This window comes from Artibeus jamaicensis, unplaced genomic scaffold (genome assembly GCF_021234435.1).
Source record: "Artibeus jamaicensis isolate MK-2021 breed Jamaican fruit bat unplaced genomic scaffold, CSHL_Jam_final scaffold_833, whole genome shotgun sequence".
In the NCBI taxonomy this organism is placed as follows: domain Eukaryota; kingdom Metazoa; phylum Chordata; class Mammalia; order Chiroptera; family Phyllostomidae; genus Artibeus; species Artibeus jamaicensis.
Window position 1 is genome coordinate 2,692,952 of NW_026522056.1, and position 18,326 is coordinate 2,711,277.

General features: G+C 45.3%; 1 protein-coding gene across 2 annotated transcripts; it reads left to right on the forward strand.

Moving 5' to 3' along the window:
• The first annotated feature begins 922 nt into the window (after positions 1 to 922).
• LAMP1 (lysosomal associated membrane protein 1) lies at positions 923 to 17,731 on the forward strand. Of its 2 annotated transcripts, none has more exons than XM_037125675.2 (9): positions 923 to 1,180; positions 6,075 to 6,193; positions 8,321 to 8,537; positions 8,656 to 8,814; positions 14,127 to 14,347; positions 15,004 to 15,129; positions 15,960 to 16,026; positions 16,095 to 16,265; positions 16,757 to 17,731. In XM_037125675.2, the coding sequence occupies exons 1-9, from the start codon at positions 1,129 to 1,131 to the stop codon at positions 16,894 to 16,896; spliced, it is 1,272 nt and encodes a 423-aa protein (XP_036981570.2). In that variant the 5' UTR covers positions 923 to 1,128; the 3' UTR covers positions 16,897 to 17,731. The 2 variants fall into 2 exon arrangements, with proteins under 2 accessions (XP_036981570.2, XP_036981569.2); XM_037125674.2 differs by having other exon boundaries at positions 924 to 1,180; positions 6,072 to 6,193.
• The last annotated feature ends 595 nt before the right edge of the window (positions 17,732 to 18,326 follow it).

The following is an 18,326-nucleotide window of genomic DNA, read 5'->3' on the forward strand; positions in this document are numbered from 1 at the left end:
GGGTGCTTTAGGAGGGTTCTAGAAACGGAGAGACAGCGATTTCCTTTTCTGTGGAATGTATGGATTGTTTGGCATGGACAAATGTTTCTGAACTTAACTTTGATAAAAGCCACCCCCATTCCCAGGCACCCTTTAGGAGGGTGTGACAGCTGCCAATCACTGCAACCTCTGAACGTCCTCCAAGATTTGTCTAGCTTTAAATTCTGTACTTAGTGTTGTTTTTTAAAAAATTTGTTTTGAAACACGAATTGTAATATTCAATAAGCGTGTTCAAACATCTCACCTCTTTCCTAAGTTTCACTTCCATCCGCCTTGAGAGTAGTGGCGTAAGGGCGCCCTAAAGTTAAAAATGGCGGGATTTCAACAGAGCACACCAAAAAAAGGTTCCTGTGGAAATACTCCTATCGGGTGGGGTAGTCATCTCCCGACCGTCGGGGATGCCGCATAACATTCTCGTATTGCTAGGAGCGAGTGTCTCCACCTCGCAGGCCACCTCAGTCCGCGGTCCTCCAGAGGTAAGCCGCAGTTCTCCCGCTTCAAACTCGTCTTAACTTTCGGTGGCCGCCCGACCGGCTGCTAAGAGAACCCACTGCCCAGGTACCCAGAAGGACAAATCCCTTTCCGCCCGACCACCCGCCGCCTGGTCCCGCCTCCTGATTCCTCACCGGTACCACCTCCCCTACCCCGAGCCACCGCCCATTTTCCGCCTCTGGCCGCGATTAACAAGGTCAGGGATCTTGGAGACGGTTCCGAGTCACGTGGCACCACGGTCACGTGCCTGGCGGGGTCACGCGCCCGTTTCCAGGTCAAGTAGGAAGCCAGTGCTGGGCGCGGGGAAGATACCGCAGACGAAAAAGGAAGCCCCACCCCCACCCCACCCCCGCACCCGCTTACTCTCGCGAGATCTGTGAGATCACCTGACGGCGTGGGTGCGGCGCGGCTTCACGTGACGGGCGCAGCGGGCTGCGGGGGGTCTCTTTCCTGCGCTGGGCGCCACAGCGACCGGGCCTTCTGACCGTGAGATCTGCAGCTCTCACGCCTGCCCCCAGCCCGTCCTCCCAGCGCACGCCGTCAGGCAGCTTAACCACCCGACCCCGCCCGGTTCCCGCTCCGGTGGCCCCGGTGCCCATGGCGGCCCCCGGTAGCTCCCGGTGGCAGCCGCTGCTCCTGCTGTTACTCGGTGAGGGTCAGGCCGGGAGCAGGGGTCTGCAGGGCGAGGAGGGACTCCAAGCGGTCTGAGAGCTGCGCGGCGGGGCTCCGAGGCTTGGGACATCTGCGGGGAGGGTGTTTTCGGGAGTGGGGAGGACTGCTCGGGGTCCGGGGGCTACGGGATCCGAGAGAAACTGGCCGGGCTTGGGGGACTGCGGGCCTGCGAGTCGTCCCCGCACACGCCGAGGTCCGCGTGGGGTCTGACCGGAGCCTGCTGGCCGCTGACTGGGGAATCTAATCCAGTTGCTCAGAGATGGACGAGGGAGGATCCGAGCTTCTCAGCCTAGGGCCCGATTCTACCCTCGGATTACTAAAAGGGTCAGTAAACTCGTTTTCTGGAGTGTTTAGTTGAAAATTATTTGGGTGACTCGGTGGTTTTTGGAAGGTGTCTTTTGTTTCTTTAACTTACGTGCAAGTTTAGCCACGGAGGGCCAGGTGAGGCCTGAGCCGCCAGGACCTGCGTGGTCCTGCGGTGCTCCCAGCGGATGAGCCACTTTGGCGCTTCTTTTTACCAGAAGGGAACTGGGCGGCGTGGTGATCCCAGCCTTTTAGAGTTTGTCCTTGATACTTTAACCTTGGCCTGCTTTTCAGTTTGGCCTGCAGAGTGTGTGTGTATGTCACTGTGAATTTAAAATTGTGTTGGACTGACTTGGAAGTCATTTTTAAGAGTTTAGGAGGACCCACAGTGGACAAAATGAGAGGTAGGACCAGGCCTCGGCTTCTCAATGGCAGCAGTGTGTATGCATTGCTAGTGAATCCTTGTAAATAGCTGCTGCCACTGTTCTGTTTGTGCTGGTTCCTGCGAGTCGAAATGAGAGACTCCATTAACACGTTGGGAAGCGTCTGACACTCCACCAGTCATAGTAGCTGTCGGTGGGTTCTCAGTGTTTTATTGATTGAGGGATTTTGTTTTCATTTGTCCGAATAAGAAAGTGTAGTATGTGCTTTCTCTTAAAGGGGAATCGCTACATGGTTTCATTTTAAGTCTGTAGAGGCCCTCTGTAAGTCTCATTCTACTCTAAAATTCTTTTTTTTTGTGACTCCATGGATTTCAGTTTCACATTTTTGTTTTGCCTGTTGTGTAAATTAGTTGTTTGAGTTGAATGAGTAGCCACAAGTGATGACCTTATTCCAGCAGTAAACCTGAAGCCTTGCCCTTTACTGGCTGGCGTAATTAGTTACAAGAGGAGTTGCTGGAACAAGTTTTGTCGTGTTGGAGCGGCTGCTTTGTTCTTTATTAGAAGAGCTCACAAGCATTAGGACTTGAATATTTTGTTTCATGCTTTAAAAACTGCTTAAAAATGAAAAGTTCATAACTTCCCTACATTATAATCGCTTGTAGTGTTGTGCATGAAATTACCTTTCAGTGCCCGTTGCATCAAAATTTTATAGTCAGTTAAAGCCCAGCTTTTAGAAAAGGTCTGTTACCTTGAATTTGGGCCTATTTAAAATAATGTTTATTTTAATACACAGTTGCACCAAAAGCATCTTTTCTAAAAATATGACAAACTTCTAAACTACTAACATCTTTTGCATTAATAATTAGAAACCAACCTTTTGCGATTGAATACTTGGTAGAAAGCATAGGTAATCATGATCTGAAACATTTTAATGTTGATATATAAGATCCAATGTAATTACATCATTTTACCTCTTTAAACCATTGAAGTCAACTAGACGGCTTCCTTTCCGTTTCCAAACGAAGAACTGTCACTTAGGAAGTTTGAAAAGTTTTATGCTAATCTTATCATTGTTTGTGGGGGTTTGTCAGTTACCACAGGTTTGCAACCAGATTCTTATGTAGATTTGAGGTCAAAATGTTTTGGGTTCATAATTTTGAATTTATATTGTTTTATCTCAGACATTATTTCTCCCTCTGCATCCACAGAACTTGATTACGTGCTACAGTGTGTGCTTTTACTAGAGCATCGATTCAGCTGAGTTGGGATTATTTTTGCTCATGTATTTCTCTTTCCCCATCTTACAACTTGCGTCATGCTTCACACATAGGAAGTGCCCAGTACATAACATGTAGAGACATCCAGTTTTACAGTACCCTAAGTAAACATGCATAAGTCAGCTTTTTAGAAATGTACATATTTGTGCCCTGCCTCTAGAGATTGTGGTTAATTTCAAAAGCAAATGTTTCACAATTTGAAACATACTTGCCTGCTCACTAAGTGCTGGAGAGAAAGCAGGGTTCAGCCATGCCACTCACCCTGCAGCCAGCCAGCCCACGCTAACATGAGAGGGACATGCTCTGAGTCAGCAGACTTGGCTCTGTACTACTCACTAGCCGTGAGGCTTTGCATAAATTAGTTAACGTCTCTCTGCATTTGCCTATCCCTGTAGCTGTGAAGGAAAATCATAATAGTGTCTACCAGTTAATATCGTCAGGATAATTTAATTGACTACAGAGTGTTTGGAGCTGTACCTGGTATATAGCAAGTGCATTACAAGTGCTTGTTAAGTAAAATACTTGACATTTTGTGTCAGATACTGAGGATTCAATGAACTTGATAGATGAGGTCTATATGGCACTGAATGTTTAAATAATAATAGCTAACATCATAGTCAGTGCTAATGCCCTGTACTGATGCTCCACATGCAGGTGGCTCATTTGACACTCTAATGACCCTGGGGTGTCAGTCAGCACTCTCACCTCCATTTCACAGGTGCCTGAACCCAGGGTTCAGTAGTTGCTGCTGGCCTACGGTCATGCCCCTAGTAAGTAGGGGGGGGGGGTCTTATCAGAGAACCAAGATCTCTTACTCTGAAGCAGGCCTGTTTCCCATAGCTGCACTTATCTTAGGGAGTGGAATCTCTACAAGTAGGAGTATTTGAAAGGAATGAGACAAGGTTACTCCTTATATGACTCCTGGAGAAATAGCGTTTGCATGTGAGTGAAGGATGGCTAGAGATTAGCAGTTGCCAGCAGGCCAGGGAGCTGACTTGGAGAGGGACACCCCTCAAATAACTGCAGGCATTTTAACTAACTTGAGATGGGTCTCTGTCTCCCCAACAACTGCCACTATTATGGCTTTAAAAAATAAAAATAAACTTATGGCCATTAATATACATAATGTTTCAGAATTTTATGTTCTAATGCTCTTACAGACATTTTTCTCTTGACCAAAATTGGTTTCTGGGGTAAGTTTCTTATTTTAATAATTGAACATTTCTTGGCCTCTCCAGAATAAACGTGGGCATCCAGTGCTGCTAAAGCTTATTTTGTTTTTCTTCTAAAGCTTGGACCCTCAGCATATTGTACTAGCTGAAAAAGTTGCATGACTGAAAGTTACTTAATGTGAAGTGTTCCCTAGTGAAGTGCTTTCAGTCATTAGAAGGTTTTTTGATGATTCAGAGAGCTGAATCTCACCACGGCAAGCTTGGTGAGAACTGACCTGGGTATGCTCCCGTGGGAGGCAGTGACCTGCTACGCCCATGTGACCCACCCTCCAGCGGAGGGGCCAGGGCCAAGTGCAGGCATGTCAGGCTTGAGGAAGCCTGTACACAGGGCAGGCAGTGGCCCATGTACACAGTGAGTTGGGTGAATGTCCAGTGTCTCTGGCTTTGGGGACCTGTGCTGTAACACATGCTTTTTTTCCCTCTGGTACATTACCATCCTCAGAAAACACACACTTTTAAAACCTTTATAGTGTCAAAAACAAGTTACAGAGTAGTTCTCTCTAGGTGTTTTTAATGAAATATTCTAATTATAGAAAGTGCTTTTAGTAATCTTGCCCAAGTATTCCAGAGGTGGGTTAAAATTTTGCAAATCAAAACAGACCAAAAAAATTGCATAGGTTTTCTTGTTTGCCATAGTTGGTTTCATTTTGGTGTAGCAACTTTTTCTTATGCACATCAATTCTGGTATTACCTTTACCAGAGGCTTATGGGAAGAAAACATGTGAGGTTCGTGACTGTACTCTTTGCTTTTTAGGCTTGAGTTGTTGGCTCTGGAGATTTTCTTTTGTGAAAGCGTGAAGGGTAAAATAAATTGGTTTCATTAGAGACATTTACCTTGCCAGGGACAAGGGAGAAGTTAATTGAGTGTCCTCTGAGTGTTGCCTTCAGAGTGTGCCTGAGTCGTAGCTACACTTAGAGTGAGAGTGATCAGAGCCAGATGTGGAAATGCTTGGTGAAGGCTGCACGCAGCAGCCTGGCCACAGCAAGGCTTGCAGCAGTGGAGAAGCCGGGGGAGGGCACGCTATTTCTGAACACACGCTGTACACTTCTCTGCCATAGTGATCAGATTATGTTTGCTCCTAAACTGCTTGATACCACAATGGGGGGCTATAAAGAAGTCAGAGATGGCACTGGCCCTGAGAACTTAAAAAGGAAATCTTTAGCAGTGACAACTCTCAGGCGAGAAGGACCTGTGAGAGCTGCATGCTGTCCTGTGCCCCTGACATATGGAGGCCCTGCCTGGACAGATTGATGTCCTAAGGTCACAAAGCCAAGTCTAGGTTTAACTGAATTACTGGTTTTCAAGGACCTTTCTAAGGCAAAACCTTAGATCTTTGAACCCATGACTCGCTGACCATTGAGGCACACCACCAGTCCATGAGAGGTAAAAATAAATCTTACTTTAAATAGCAGTTTAGGTCCACAGTGAAAGAATCCATACTGTGCAGTTCTCTAGGGAGTCAGTGTAGAGGCTGATAGTGCCTCCAGAACCCCATGGAATCTCTTGAGGAATGAGTGTAGAGCACCTGTGCCTGGGGGTGACCCAGAAATTAACATGTGACTTCTGATAAGTATTACGAAGTAAAATCCATTATTGCTACAGTTGAAGACCACAGAAATACCCAAGGTATTTTCAAAAGGCGTTTGGTAATGTTTGTCTTTCCTGGAGTCAGCAGGCCTCATGCACGGTGCATCAGCAGTGTTTGAGGTGAAAGATGGCAACGGTACCGCTTGTATAATGGCCAACTTCTCTGCTGCCTTCTTGACCAACTATGTTACCAACAGTGGCTCTAAGGTAGGAAACCCTACATTGAGTATGTGTGTACATGTGTGTATGTTCACGCACATGAGAAACAAAATTATTTAAAACAGTTCAAGTAACTGTTTGAAAAATTATCCCACCTTAACACAATTCTCATTCAATATATGTGCCTTCTCGGCCTGTGCTGTTTTATATATTGAACTTGCAGTCATAATACGCAAACCATTTTGTGCTCTGCCTTCATTCTTTTACTATGAGCTTTTTTTTTTGTTTTTTTCAGTTTTCCTTATGATTATTTTTTGTAATATTATGTTAGTCAACCTAATTTGTTAATCCACCCTTCTATTGGTAGTTAAGTGTTTTTATATTCTTTTTTCATGCCCCGTATATAGCTCTGTGAATATAACTTTGTTGATCTGTTGAATTTGCTTTATATAAACTATTACATTCCAAGAATTATATATATATATATATATATATATATATATATATATATAGTTGATGTGCAGTGCTTAAGTACTGTACTAGTTTGATAAAATGTGTCTTAGTTTTGTTAAAACAGCTCTGTACTTATAAAGGGTGAGTAAGGCTTTTGCAGTTCCTAGATTTTTCCCCCTAAGATTTCATTTATTTTCAGAGAGAGGGGGAAGGGACGGAGAGAAAGATTGACATGAGGGAAACAGCAGTCGGTTGCCTCTTGCACGCCCTCACCCAGGGATCTGGCCTTTAACCCAAGCATGAAGGAATCAAACTGGTAATCTTTCAGTTTGCAGGCCGGCTTTCAGTCCACTGAGCCACACCAACCAGGGTACATTTTCTAGATTTCTAACTAATAAGTTGCATTTGTTTGTATGTCTGTCTTCATCAATCGCCTATTACCTATAGTTCTATTTAACGTGTACTCTTTTAAATATATCCCTAATTCAAACCTTATTTTCAAGTTCTTGTTGAAACCACCATTTTTCTTTATCTTTCTTTCGATAGTGCCGTATCTTTTTACTGCCACTCCGAGGGTAGCAGTGGGCCCAGGGTTGCCAGGAAGATCAGCAGTTTCTTTGGAGCGCTCTGGACTTTGTGCCAGTGCTTGGCCTCATCAGTTGATTTGTACTGGTCTGGATACAAATGTGGTCTCTGTGAAAATAGAATAAAACTGGGAGGGTTTTGTTCTATAGAAATGTCTCAAATTCTAAATACTTGTCCAAGCACTTTTATTTTAATTTCTATTCACTTTTTTTGTGCTTGGATTTTTCAAATATTAATTCATCTTAATTGTTACACAAATGGAATCATCCATATGCTGTTGTGTGTCTTACTTTTCCACAAAGCATGTCTCTCTCACCTCCTGTAGTTTTTGTTTTTGTTTTTTTTCCATTTTCTTAGGACAGCATTAGTATACAGCTTAGCCATAGTTCCTTCATCAGTCCAGTTCATTTTGATGGACATTAAAGTTGTTTTCTGGTTGCTTGTTTTGCATATAATAGTAGGTTGAAACAATCTTGCATAAACACCTTTTCTTTGTTTAAAGAGACATTCTTTAGCCCTGGCTGGTACGGCTCAGTTGATTGAGTGCTAGCCTGTAAGTCAAGAGGTCACCAGTTCAATTCCCAGTTAGGTGCACATGCCTAGGTTGTCGGTCAGGTCCCTATTTGGGGCCATGAAAGAAGCAACAGATCGATGTTTTTCCCCCTCTCTCTCCTCTCTCTCTTCCCCTCTCTCTAAAAATAAAATCTTTAAAAAAGAGAAGCATAATTCTTTAAGCAAACAATTCTATAGCAAACAAGTGGTAATTGTCTTTTTCAAATAAAAATACACACTATATCCTAAGCCCAATATGAATTATCTGAGTTTACCAAGATAACCAGTTTTAATTCTGTTCTGTTGTAAATTAAAATTATATTAATGAAGAAGAGTTTGTAATTACATGAAGAATTAAGTCAACTTTGTCTCACACTTGAATTACTTTCTGTTACTGACATGAAGGTAATGCTGACTTTCTTTGTAGTGTTTGTTTATGTTAAAAGAACCTTAACGGTGACATCCGAGATGGAACCGAGGACCTGAGTTTATATCAGACTCACAAAAGATCTTTTTTTAGTGTTTCTGAATCCCCTTAATAACCTACATTCTAATTTGGTTCTGCCATCATTGTGTTTGTTCTAGAATGTGACCTTCGACCTGCCATCTGATGCAGGAGTATTAAATAGCAGCTCCTGTGGTAAAGAGAACGTGTCTAACCCCAGTCTCGTGATTGCTTTTGGAAAAGGACATAAACTGACCCTCAATTTCACAAGAAATGCAACACGCTACAGTGTCCACAAGATGAGTTTTGTTTATAACTTGTCAGACACAGAGATTTTCCCTAATGCAAGCTCCAAGGGTAAGAACAAAAACTGACCAATTAATGAAGTGAAGAAAATTGGGTTGGGGTTGTGTCTAGAAATGCTTTTAACTAAGTGCTTCTGGGTATTTAAATTTTAATTCTTTTTTAAATATAGAAATCAAGACTGCAGAATCGATAACTGACATCATGGCAGACATAAATAAAAAATACAGATGTATGAGCAGCAACCAGATCCACATGAAGAATGTTACTATCACGTTCAGTGATACCATCATCCAGGCATACCTGTCAAACAATAGCTTCAGCAAGGAAGGTAAGACTGCTCTTGGCCCTGATGCCGATAGTCGACTCCACCCACTGCTGAAGCAGCTTTGTGCCCTGGTGCCTGAGGTAGTTGTGTGTGAATGAGCACTTGCATAGCTGGGGCAGGGCAAGCAAGCTTGTGTCTTAGGAAAGCTGTCCACCAAACCATTTCTTTTGTCTTTAGAAATGATCTCTTTAAATTAGGATGACAAATATTTATTTAAAAAGGTAAAAGGGCAAAGCAATCGAAGCCTTCTCTGTGTCTTCCCTTGGTAGAGCTAACAGGATCCAGGGTCACAGGACCTCTTCCCATTCGAGCCAGCTGTCTTTACAAAGAGACCTAGTCTTACCTTGGTCCAGCACAGAGAGACCCAGGGGCAGGTGGGGGAAGGACCAGGAGTGCCTTTCTGGGATCGTGACACTACAACTACCACTACCGCCCGGATGCACTTGCCTGCTCATGGCCTTGATCACCATGAGCTGATCAACCTCTCATGTCCTTCACTTGTAAAATAAGGATAATAACCTGTCCCAGAAGATGGTTAGGATTAAAGAGAAGACTTACATGAAGAGCTTATTTCAGTGCCTGGCACAGAGAAAGTAATAAATAGGGCTGGCATTTTACTGTGACTTCAAAAAATTCTCTCCCCAAATTCTCCACTTCCCCAAGGCAGGAGGGTGTGTTAAGGACAGCACCTCCTTCTGGTCGGTTTGTTGAATGTATTGAGGCGACACTGATTAATAAAATTATACAGTTTTCAGGTGTACAGTTCTACAGTATATCATCTGTATATCGTGTTGTGTGTTCTCCACCTAAGTCTCCTCCTATCACCATTTATCCCCTCTTTACCCTCTTCTCCCTCCCCCCACCTCCCCTTCCCTGCCGATAACCATACTGTTACTGCCTGTCTTAAGAGGTTTGTTTTGTTTCCACTTAATCCCCTCACCTTTGCTGCAGCCCCCCAAGTCTCCTTCTGGTCTCTACACCTGCCACTGCCGATAGGCCTTTGATTAGAATTGTCCCCCAGGAGTCTTGCTTGAAGGATCAGGGTGACTGTTGGAGAGCTGCTGGTTTGTGCCTTCACCAGAGCTCGTGGGCAGGATGGACAGCCCTTTGTGCCGCTCATTACAGTCTTCAAGTGGGGGCGCTCTTCGCAGGGCTGGCAGGGCTGGCACACTGGCATGCCGGCCCGGCCAGCCTGCCTCTGGGTTCTATATGGCTGGGAAGCTGAGAATGGTTTTTTGTGCTTATAAATTTAAGGTTAAAATAGAAAATCAAAAGAGAATTTTCATGACACATGAAATTCTTTGAATTCAAGTTTCAGTCCCTGTAACTAAAATGTTGCTAGAACCCGCCACCCATGACCATTCACTCACCTGTTTCTGTGGCTGCTTTCATGTTCGTGGTGGCAGATCTGAATTGGGACAGGCACCCAACAGCCACAGTCTAAAATGTTTAGTTTCTGGCCCCTTAAGAGAAAATTAGCTGACTCCTGATGTCATGGGAAGAGTGTTAGCAACCCAGCTAGGACTAACAGAAGCCAAGTGTAGCTGAGAGAAATACAAGCAGTCACAAATGCACAGGGCTTAAAAGGTGGAGGTCAGCGTGAGCTGGGACAGCAGGGATTCTGAAGGACAAGGGCTCAACTTTCCCACTGTGCAGCCTCTTCTCGGACGGGCCTGGAGGGCTGGGTGAGTGTGCATTCTCACCAGGAAGGGCTGATGGAACGGGAGGACTTTTCCCCTCAGGCTGGTGTGAGCAGTGTTGGAGAGCAGCAGGTACACTTCCTCCGGCACAGAGAAGGTGACTTGTCACACAGCTGCTAACCTAGTGGGGGTTGGGTCAGGGGGCTAAATAGTTCAAGTTGTTTGTATTCACAATTACAAATCTCCCAACTACCTGAGTTTCGTAATGAACTGAATACATCTGGATTGCATCGGTTGTCTGGCTCAGGTCTCAAGAGCAGAAAAATAAAGAGAAAACTGTCCAAAGGTCTTAGGAAATGTTGGTGTCCCTGGGTTATGGCTCATTGCACTGACTTCACTATAACTGGGCCTGAACGTGGTCCTTCGTAAATACAGCTCCTCACTTTTACAACTTGTTTCCTTTTGCTTTGAAGGCTTCTGAACACTCTCTTGAGAGCTGCTCCTACCCCACCTCACACACCATGATTTCTTGCTTCACACACTGTTTTATGGGATTTGGTCCTCTGGCGGTCCGGATCCTCGGGACTGGCAGGCAGCTGCTCAGGGTGGAGGCGCTGGGGAGAAGTCCAGGCCTCTGGATCTCAAGTATGGGTTAATACTCCATAAGGAAGGGTTTCACCGTACCGCAACATAGTAATTGATGACATGACCTGCGTCCTTTTTTAAAAAAATGTTCCCGTTACAGTTGACATACAGTATTGGTGTACAACATAGTGGTTATACATTTTATATCCTTATGCAATGGATCTGAATTGTTTTTAAAGCTCAGCTGCTAGCATGTTCCACAGTTACTGAGCTTGTCATGAACCCGACTCAGAGTCTGGCCCTCAGGGAGCCTCCCGGGTGGCATGTCATCACACCACTTTGTGTCTGTTCTCAGTGTCTTACTGGGTGTTTTTTATTTGTTTTGTTTTGTTTTTTTACAATGGTTGGTATTAATGTTACTTTGCAGTCAAAGGGACCGGTACTTTCCCTAGAAGTGGGAGGCTTGATGTTACTGGCCTCATACACTACCGTGATGGCACGAATCACTGAAAAATACTTGATTTCTATTCAAACGGAGCCATATGTCTTTTGTTTAATCTCCTTCTGCCAATTTCATTTCTTTGATTCTTAAGTACCTTTTAAATATTTTCCTTGTCAACCTAAATTGAAAGCTGCTTCAGGGAAAAGATTCCCATATCAAATATGTTAAGTATATTTTTATGTCCCCCTACCCTACCCTGTTCTCATGAATCCTTAATAAATTGTTGAATTGATGTATTTGCAGTAAGTCAGTAAATGTTTGGTCATAAAAGCCTGTTCAAAGTTTTTGTTTGTTGGACTAACCTGTTCAGGGTATTAAAGTAGGCTCCTGTGGTCTTACTTAACAGTAATACAGTAGCTGTCTCGACCAGAAAGCCCTTGTTCATTTTGCCTTCACGTATGTATCATCTTACCTAAGAAAACTAAAGTACTTAGAGATTTTATTTTAAAGGGAAATAAATAAAAGCCAAGGCTGCATTGACTTTCCCGTCAGTTTTGCTGATGAGGATAAGTTCTGAAGAAAACAGATACCTTCTTTCCCAAAGGTCTGTAAAAGTAGGGTAGATGATTATCATTCTGGAATGGTCTGAGTGTAGGTGAGCCCCGCCTGGGAAAACCAGATGAGTGAGCCTCACTGTTCATCAGAACTGGATTTCCGGACCCAGGCCCATGCTGGGTTAGTGGGTTTGGGGTGAAGCCCCTGCAGGTATCTGGTTTTAATGGCTCACCAGAGGATTTGGATTTATTCATCTTTTTCTATTTAAAATTTGACATGTCAGTGTGTCCTTGTGTGGTACTTGTCAGTCAGCTCCTTTATGGCCCATTAGAAGTTCAAAACAGAAACCACTTCTAAATATAGTTCATAAATTTTACTTCCTACCCAATTTGGCCGTATTTCTTTTTTATTCCTTAGGAACCAGGGTCTCACTTCTAGTCTAGTTTAAATTGAAGAAATTGATGCCAAAGCATTTCTTTCTATTTGAGACTCCTTAACTGCAACATTCAGGTTTATTTGAATATCTGCTGCTGCCTAGAGACCCTTCGGGGCCTCGAGCATATACTAGCTTTAGGAAGTGGTGAGAAGAGCATCTGGAAGGACGCACAGCCCTGCCCCTCCTCTCCTTGTTTCCTTTGTGGGGAAAACTGAGGGAGACCCAGGAGCAACCTTTGGATCTGCTAGTCTTTCCAGGGGCCTTCCCACAGGTGGCCCTGAATGTACTTCAGTGCCTTGTTTTTGTGATGATCTCCTTGTAGATTGTGAGCCTTCTGCAGGAAGGACTGTGGTATTGGACTTGAGAGTGGGGTTGGCATTTATAAATCAGATTGAAGGAAGAGGACATTTTATTCAAAGAGATCTCCAAAGTCTTTGTTATTCCTGTTTCAAGCTGATACTTTGTAGCCCACTGTGAGGAAGTAATGAATGATGGTCAAATTAGTGTAGGTTATTTTCCCCCACGTATGTCATATAGCCACCTAGTCCAGAATCTGGAGACCGGTCTGCCCTCTTTTGTTTTGATGTGTTTTTAATTATGTTCTGTAACAGTTTTTCAATGATGAAGCTCTTTTTAAAAGTGCAACTGAAAACATCAGCCTGTAGCCTAGTTTGAGGTAAGAGCCGATGGTGTTGGCCAGCACACCCCAGGTCGGAACATCTGCAGCAGTGTTTGCCCCGCCACAGTTAGCCCAAGTTTACATCCACTTTGGAAGGTATTTTCCCCCATCTTCACCCTCCATCTAGAAAGGCATTTTACTTTACAAGGTCACATTATGAGAAGGCATCCTGAGTGAATTGAACCTCCCAGAGAGTGTTAACTTTTCCCCTGTGTTAGTTTCATGGGGTGAAGTTCCCATCTCTTCTCCCCCAAGTAGATGGGATGTGGAGGTGAAATGGGCAACTGGAAGAGAGTTGCATGGAAGTTTCATTTTAGCTTAGAGTAAGTGGAAACGGGTGGTGGGTAAAGTTGCACAAACTCCTGCCTGGCTCCCCACACTGAGTATTTGAGCCAGCTTGCCTTGGCTTTGCCTAGCAAAATTATGGGAAGCATTGGAATTGGATGGAAATTGTATGAATATTATTTTAAACTTCTCGATAGTTCACAGAAACAAGGGGGTAAAAGAAAGAACCTAATATGGGGGTTTGTGGTATTCTAGAAGTGTTGCGTATCTTGGTGTTTTAAAACATTAAGTAATCTGTAACCTTCATAGAAGGCATCCCTGTATCCTGTATACTCCTGTAGAAAAATTTTATTCTACTTTGGGTTCCATTTGCCTTGATTTTGAATATACATTTTTGCTGTAAACAATCATGGTGGGTCAAATTCTGAGGGACGGAATCAACATTCAAAATCCTCAGTATGTCCCCTGGGGGAACAATGTGACCTCTCCCCACAGACACCACCCCCAAAAATCTGACCTTTCCTGGTCAACCCCGAACCCCGCTACTGTGGCCTCTCTGCATTGCAAAGTGTGCTGAGCTCAGGGAGATGGAGACAGAGCTCAGGGCTGCTGTGGCTCCTGTTGGTTCTGCGGGACCAGAACTGTGCCCTCCTTCCTGTGAACAGTGTGACCAGTTCTACCTTGTCCTTCTAGAGACGCGCTGTAAGCAAGATGAACCTTCCCCGCCAGCTCCACCGACAACAGCGCACCCCTCGCCACCCCCTACCCACCCGTCACCACCTCACCCTTCGCCATCACCAGTGCCTGAGAGCCCCCATGTAGACAACTACAACGTGAGTGGTACCAACGGGACCTGTCTGCTGGCCACCATGGGGCTGCAGCTGAACATCACCTATAAGAGGAAGGACAACACGGTAGGCTCGGCCCTGAGGATCCCCCTTTCTCTTTGTGCACTGGAGTGTTGGTGCACATGAGTATCACAAGTCAGTGTGCTTGTGTCTCTGGTCAGCTTACTGGCCCACAGCCATACACACCTTTACACACGGGCTCCTTCCCTCTGAGACAGCGGGGTCGAACCCTTGTGGCGGAGACTGCCGTGTGGTCCACAAGAGCCTAAAACTAACATGGTGTTTGACCCTGCAGAACAAGGTCTTGTTGACCCGAGAGAATGTTAAATTTTGTTTAAACTCTTACTACTCAAACATTTAAGTGTTATTTTTTATACTTTTCCTTTGAAATAATATTTCTCCCTAATGATGACAGTCTGTGGGGGCTGTGACAAGTCACTTGCTTGTGATGAAGGTAAAGTGTGTGACCTTTGGGAGATAGGCTGAGAGAGAAGGGCGCTAGGATCTGCTGCCCCTTTCCCTCAGGTACATGCCATTCTGGAAGCATCAGAGGTAGCACTAAAATGAACTCTGCACTAGTGGAAACTTCTGTTTTTGGTTAAAATGAAGGTTACTGTACTTGGCCTTCAGGTGGCCTGTTTTGATGATTGCTTGTGTTTTTTCAGGGACGGAGGACCCAGGACATGAGACAGAATAGTAACTTGTCTGTTTTTCTTGCTCAGACGGTGACAGGAGTGTTCAATATCAACCCGAATAAGACCCATGTCAATGGGAGCTGCACGCCCCAGCTGGTGACCCTGGAGTTCCACAGCGAGAACATCAGGTTCCTAATCTTCCAGTTTGGAATGGTGAGTGTCCCTGGTCCTTTCACTCAGGGGGACTTCATTGTCAGACCTGCCTGCATCTTAGCATGTGGTTCCTTAATACTGTGTTTTCCCACACACGTGGTGCCCCATACCTGAGCCAGGCACACCACGTGTAAGCCAGAGGGAACATCGAACACGGGTCCTGGAACCCGGAGCTCTCCTCCCTGCCTTCCCTTCCTGACAGTCTTTTGGACCCTCGGCTCCGCCTTCCTGTTTTTTGTTTACAAATGGGCCTTCCCTTACGTATTCATCAGACATTAGGGAGTGCCTGCTGTGTGCCCAGAAGCCACTGATAATGCCAGAGTACACAGTTCCTTTGGCTGCAGAGAGGGAAGGGACAGCTTGGGGGTGGTCAGTTTGGCCTCCCTCACCGCTTTACTGCATTCTGTACCTTCTTTTCTTCAGACTTGCCTGGGAACCATACATAAAGTTAAAATAATATGGGAGAAATCAAAATGAAACTTAAAAAATATTTATAATACACTATGCTGATGAACTGAACAGTTGGTTTTTCATAATAAAGTTCAACTTTCCTAAAGCTTAACTTCTTTACAAGTTCAGTCAACTTTGGGGGAGTTTACCTTTTTGGAATAAGCTCCTTCAAACCTTTTAGCAGAATCGGATTCTGTAAAAAGATCTGGAAGGAACTAATCAAAATTAATGTTCTTGAGATTTATATGATGCCTTTTCCAGACGGGATACTCTTCGGTTTCATTCTAAAGCTAGTAATAGGGGAGATTGAATTTATTACCCAGTTTATAGTAAACATGTGAATCTGTTGACTGGTTAAGGATTATCTTTTTCTCTTTAAGAATGCAAGTTCTAGCCGGTTTTTTCTGCAAGGAATCCAGTTGGACATGAGTCTTCCTGAAGCCAAAGGTAAGATCCCTACAATTCACCTGCCCGTACAGGTGTCTCAGAGCACTAACTCTCGCGTGCCATTTCAGACCCCACCTTCAAGGCCACCAACAACTCACTGAGAGAATTTCAGGCCACCATGGGGAATTCCTACAAGTGTAACTCCGAGGAGCACATCCGGGTCACAGATGCCTTTTCCGTCAACATCTTTAAAGTGTGGGTCCAGGCTTTCCAGGTAGAAGGCAACAAGTTCGGGTCCGGTGAGTCACACTGAAGGCACCGTTTCAGAGCCTGAGCGGGCCTCAACAGGCTTTGAGTCTGTGGGGTTTAAACAGCTTCCGTGTCGCAGGGAAGGGGTGAGGGTGAGGGTTCCCCTTCCTGTGTTACCTTGCTTTCAAAATGCGCAGCATGTCTTAGTTGTACACACATCACATTTGAGCAAAGCAGGTTGTTTTAAGACATAGTGTGGCTCTTGCCCCTGTGAAATTGGAATATAAAAATGCTGTCTGGTGAGTTCCATGTCTAGTGGGGCCCAGATGCCCTGGACTGTGCACTGACCGTAATTTCCATGGTCATTAAGAATGTCCCGCCCTTGGAGAAGCTTCTCCAATGATGGTCGATTGGGATTGGGGCCATTCTCCCCCATATAATCTTCCCCCGCTGGGCAGTGGGCAGAGGTGGAGGAGGGCGAGGCCCTGTGTAAGGTCCACGTGCCCGTTTGAGCATGGCGTGCACCTGTCTGTCCCCTCAGTGGAAGAGTGCCAGCTGGATGAGAACAACATGCTGATCCCCATCGCCGTGGGTGGCGCCCTGGCGGGACTGGTCCTCATCGTCCTCATCGCCTACCTCATCGGCAGGAAGAGGAGCCACGCCGGCTACCAGACAATTTAGCCGAAGAGCCCCAGAAGCTGCAGGGCCGCGGTTCATTTCCCTGAGCTTAGATTGATGTTGGGGGAGGCACACTTTATTGCAAACTGATTTTCAGATCTGCTTTATCCAATGTGAAGTTCATCTTGCAACATCTATGCACAAAAGAGTAACTATTGCAATGACGGTGTTAATTTTGCTAACGGGGTTAAATATTTTGCTAACTGGTTAAACGTTAATATTTACCAAAGTAGAACTTGGAGGTGGGGGGAGGGTAAGAGTGCTTTTCTAAATGGGCACTGGCTCCACTATCATTTGGCTTTTTAAGGTTCTGGTGTTTGGTGTCTTTATTCTGGACTCAGATATGAGTCTTCCAAAGGGAGGGTCTCTGGTCTTAACACTTCAAACTGATGAAGGCTGGCTAACTGTTAGACTGACAGAGTTAATAAATTAGTAGAGAGAAAAAAATGTAAAACGGAAGTACTTCAGAAGGTGAAACTCTGGAATGCTTAAATTAAGCTTCAGAAGCCGGGACAGGCCTGGCCCCCACGGGCTGCACGGCTCAATACTTGAGCAGGCATTAAAGCGACTGGTCTCTGCCTGCTCTGCCACTCGGGAGCGGCACTTTTTTAAATAGAAAAATGGGTGTTATTTTTATTTACTTTTTTTTTTGTAAAGTGATTTTCAGTCTTCTGTTGGAGGTTCAGGGTGATCCTGTGTCTGCACTCGTGTACAATAATCAGTTTCACTCTCTGATTTATCCGCTTGCGGCTCAGGTGGGCTGTGCACTGAGGGTCCCTTCATGTAACGCATTGCTGTAACAATGCTAATAAAATGTCTCTTTCTTTCTCTGTCTGGACCTCGTGCTCTTGTCGGCTCTCGGAATGAACGGTGGAAAGCGGTGTGTAAGCTGGGATGGAGTGGGTGCCAGTAACGACTGCAAGTGGAGGGTCCGCCCGAGACACCCTGCTTCTGGGAGAGCTGATGTACAGCCAGTCTGCCGGGTGGCCCTTTGAGACCGTGTCTTAAGGGTGGTCTTCAGAGCCATAGTGTTCTGCCTACACCGTGGGAATGAAGGGTGCAGGGCGGTGTGTGGGCTCCCTCACAGCGCTGCGTGGTTCCCTGTGGCTCTGGGGACAAGACCGCCCCGTGAGAATGCACCCTTATCTGGGCTCCAGGACAGTGGCAGCAGGGGCCCTGCTGGCTGTGCCCGGAGTCTGCAGAGCAGAAGCTCAAGCCCACAGTTTATTTGGTCTTAACTTTTTAAGCAATGACCTGCATCCTGTGAGGACCCATGTGCCTTGATGGCTGAGGCTGAGGGCGGTGGCACTGCTGTGTGACACTGGGACTGAAGTACCGCTGACTGCCACCCACATGCCTGCACCCCAGACTCCGCCGTCCACGTGGGTAGGAGACCGACTTGTAGAGCTTGTGGCCCTGCGCCGTTCTTAACT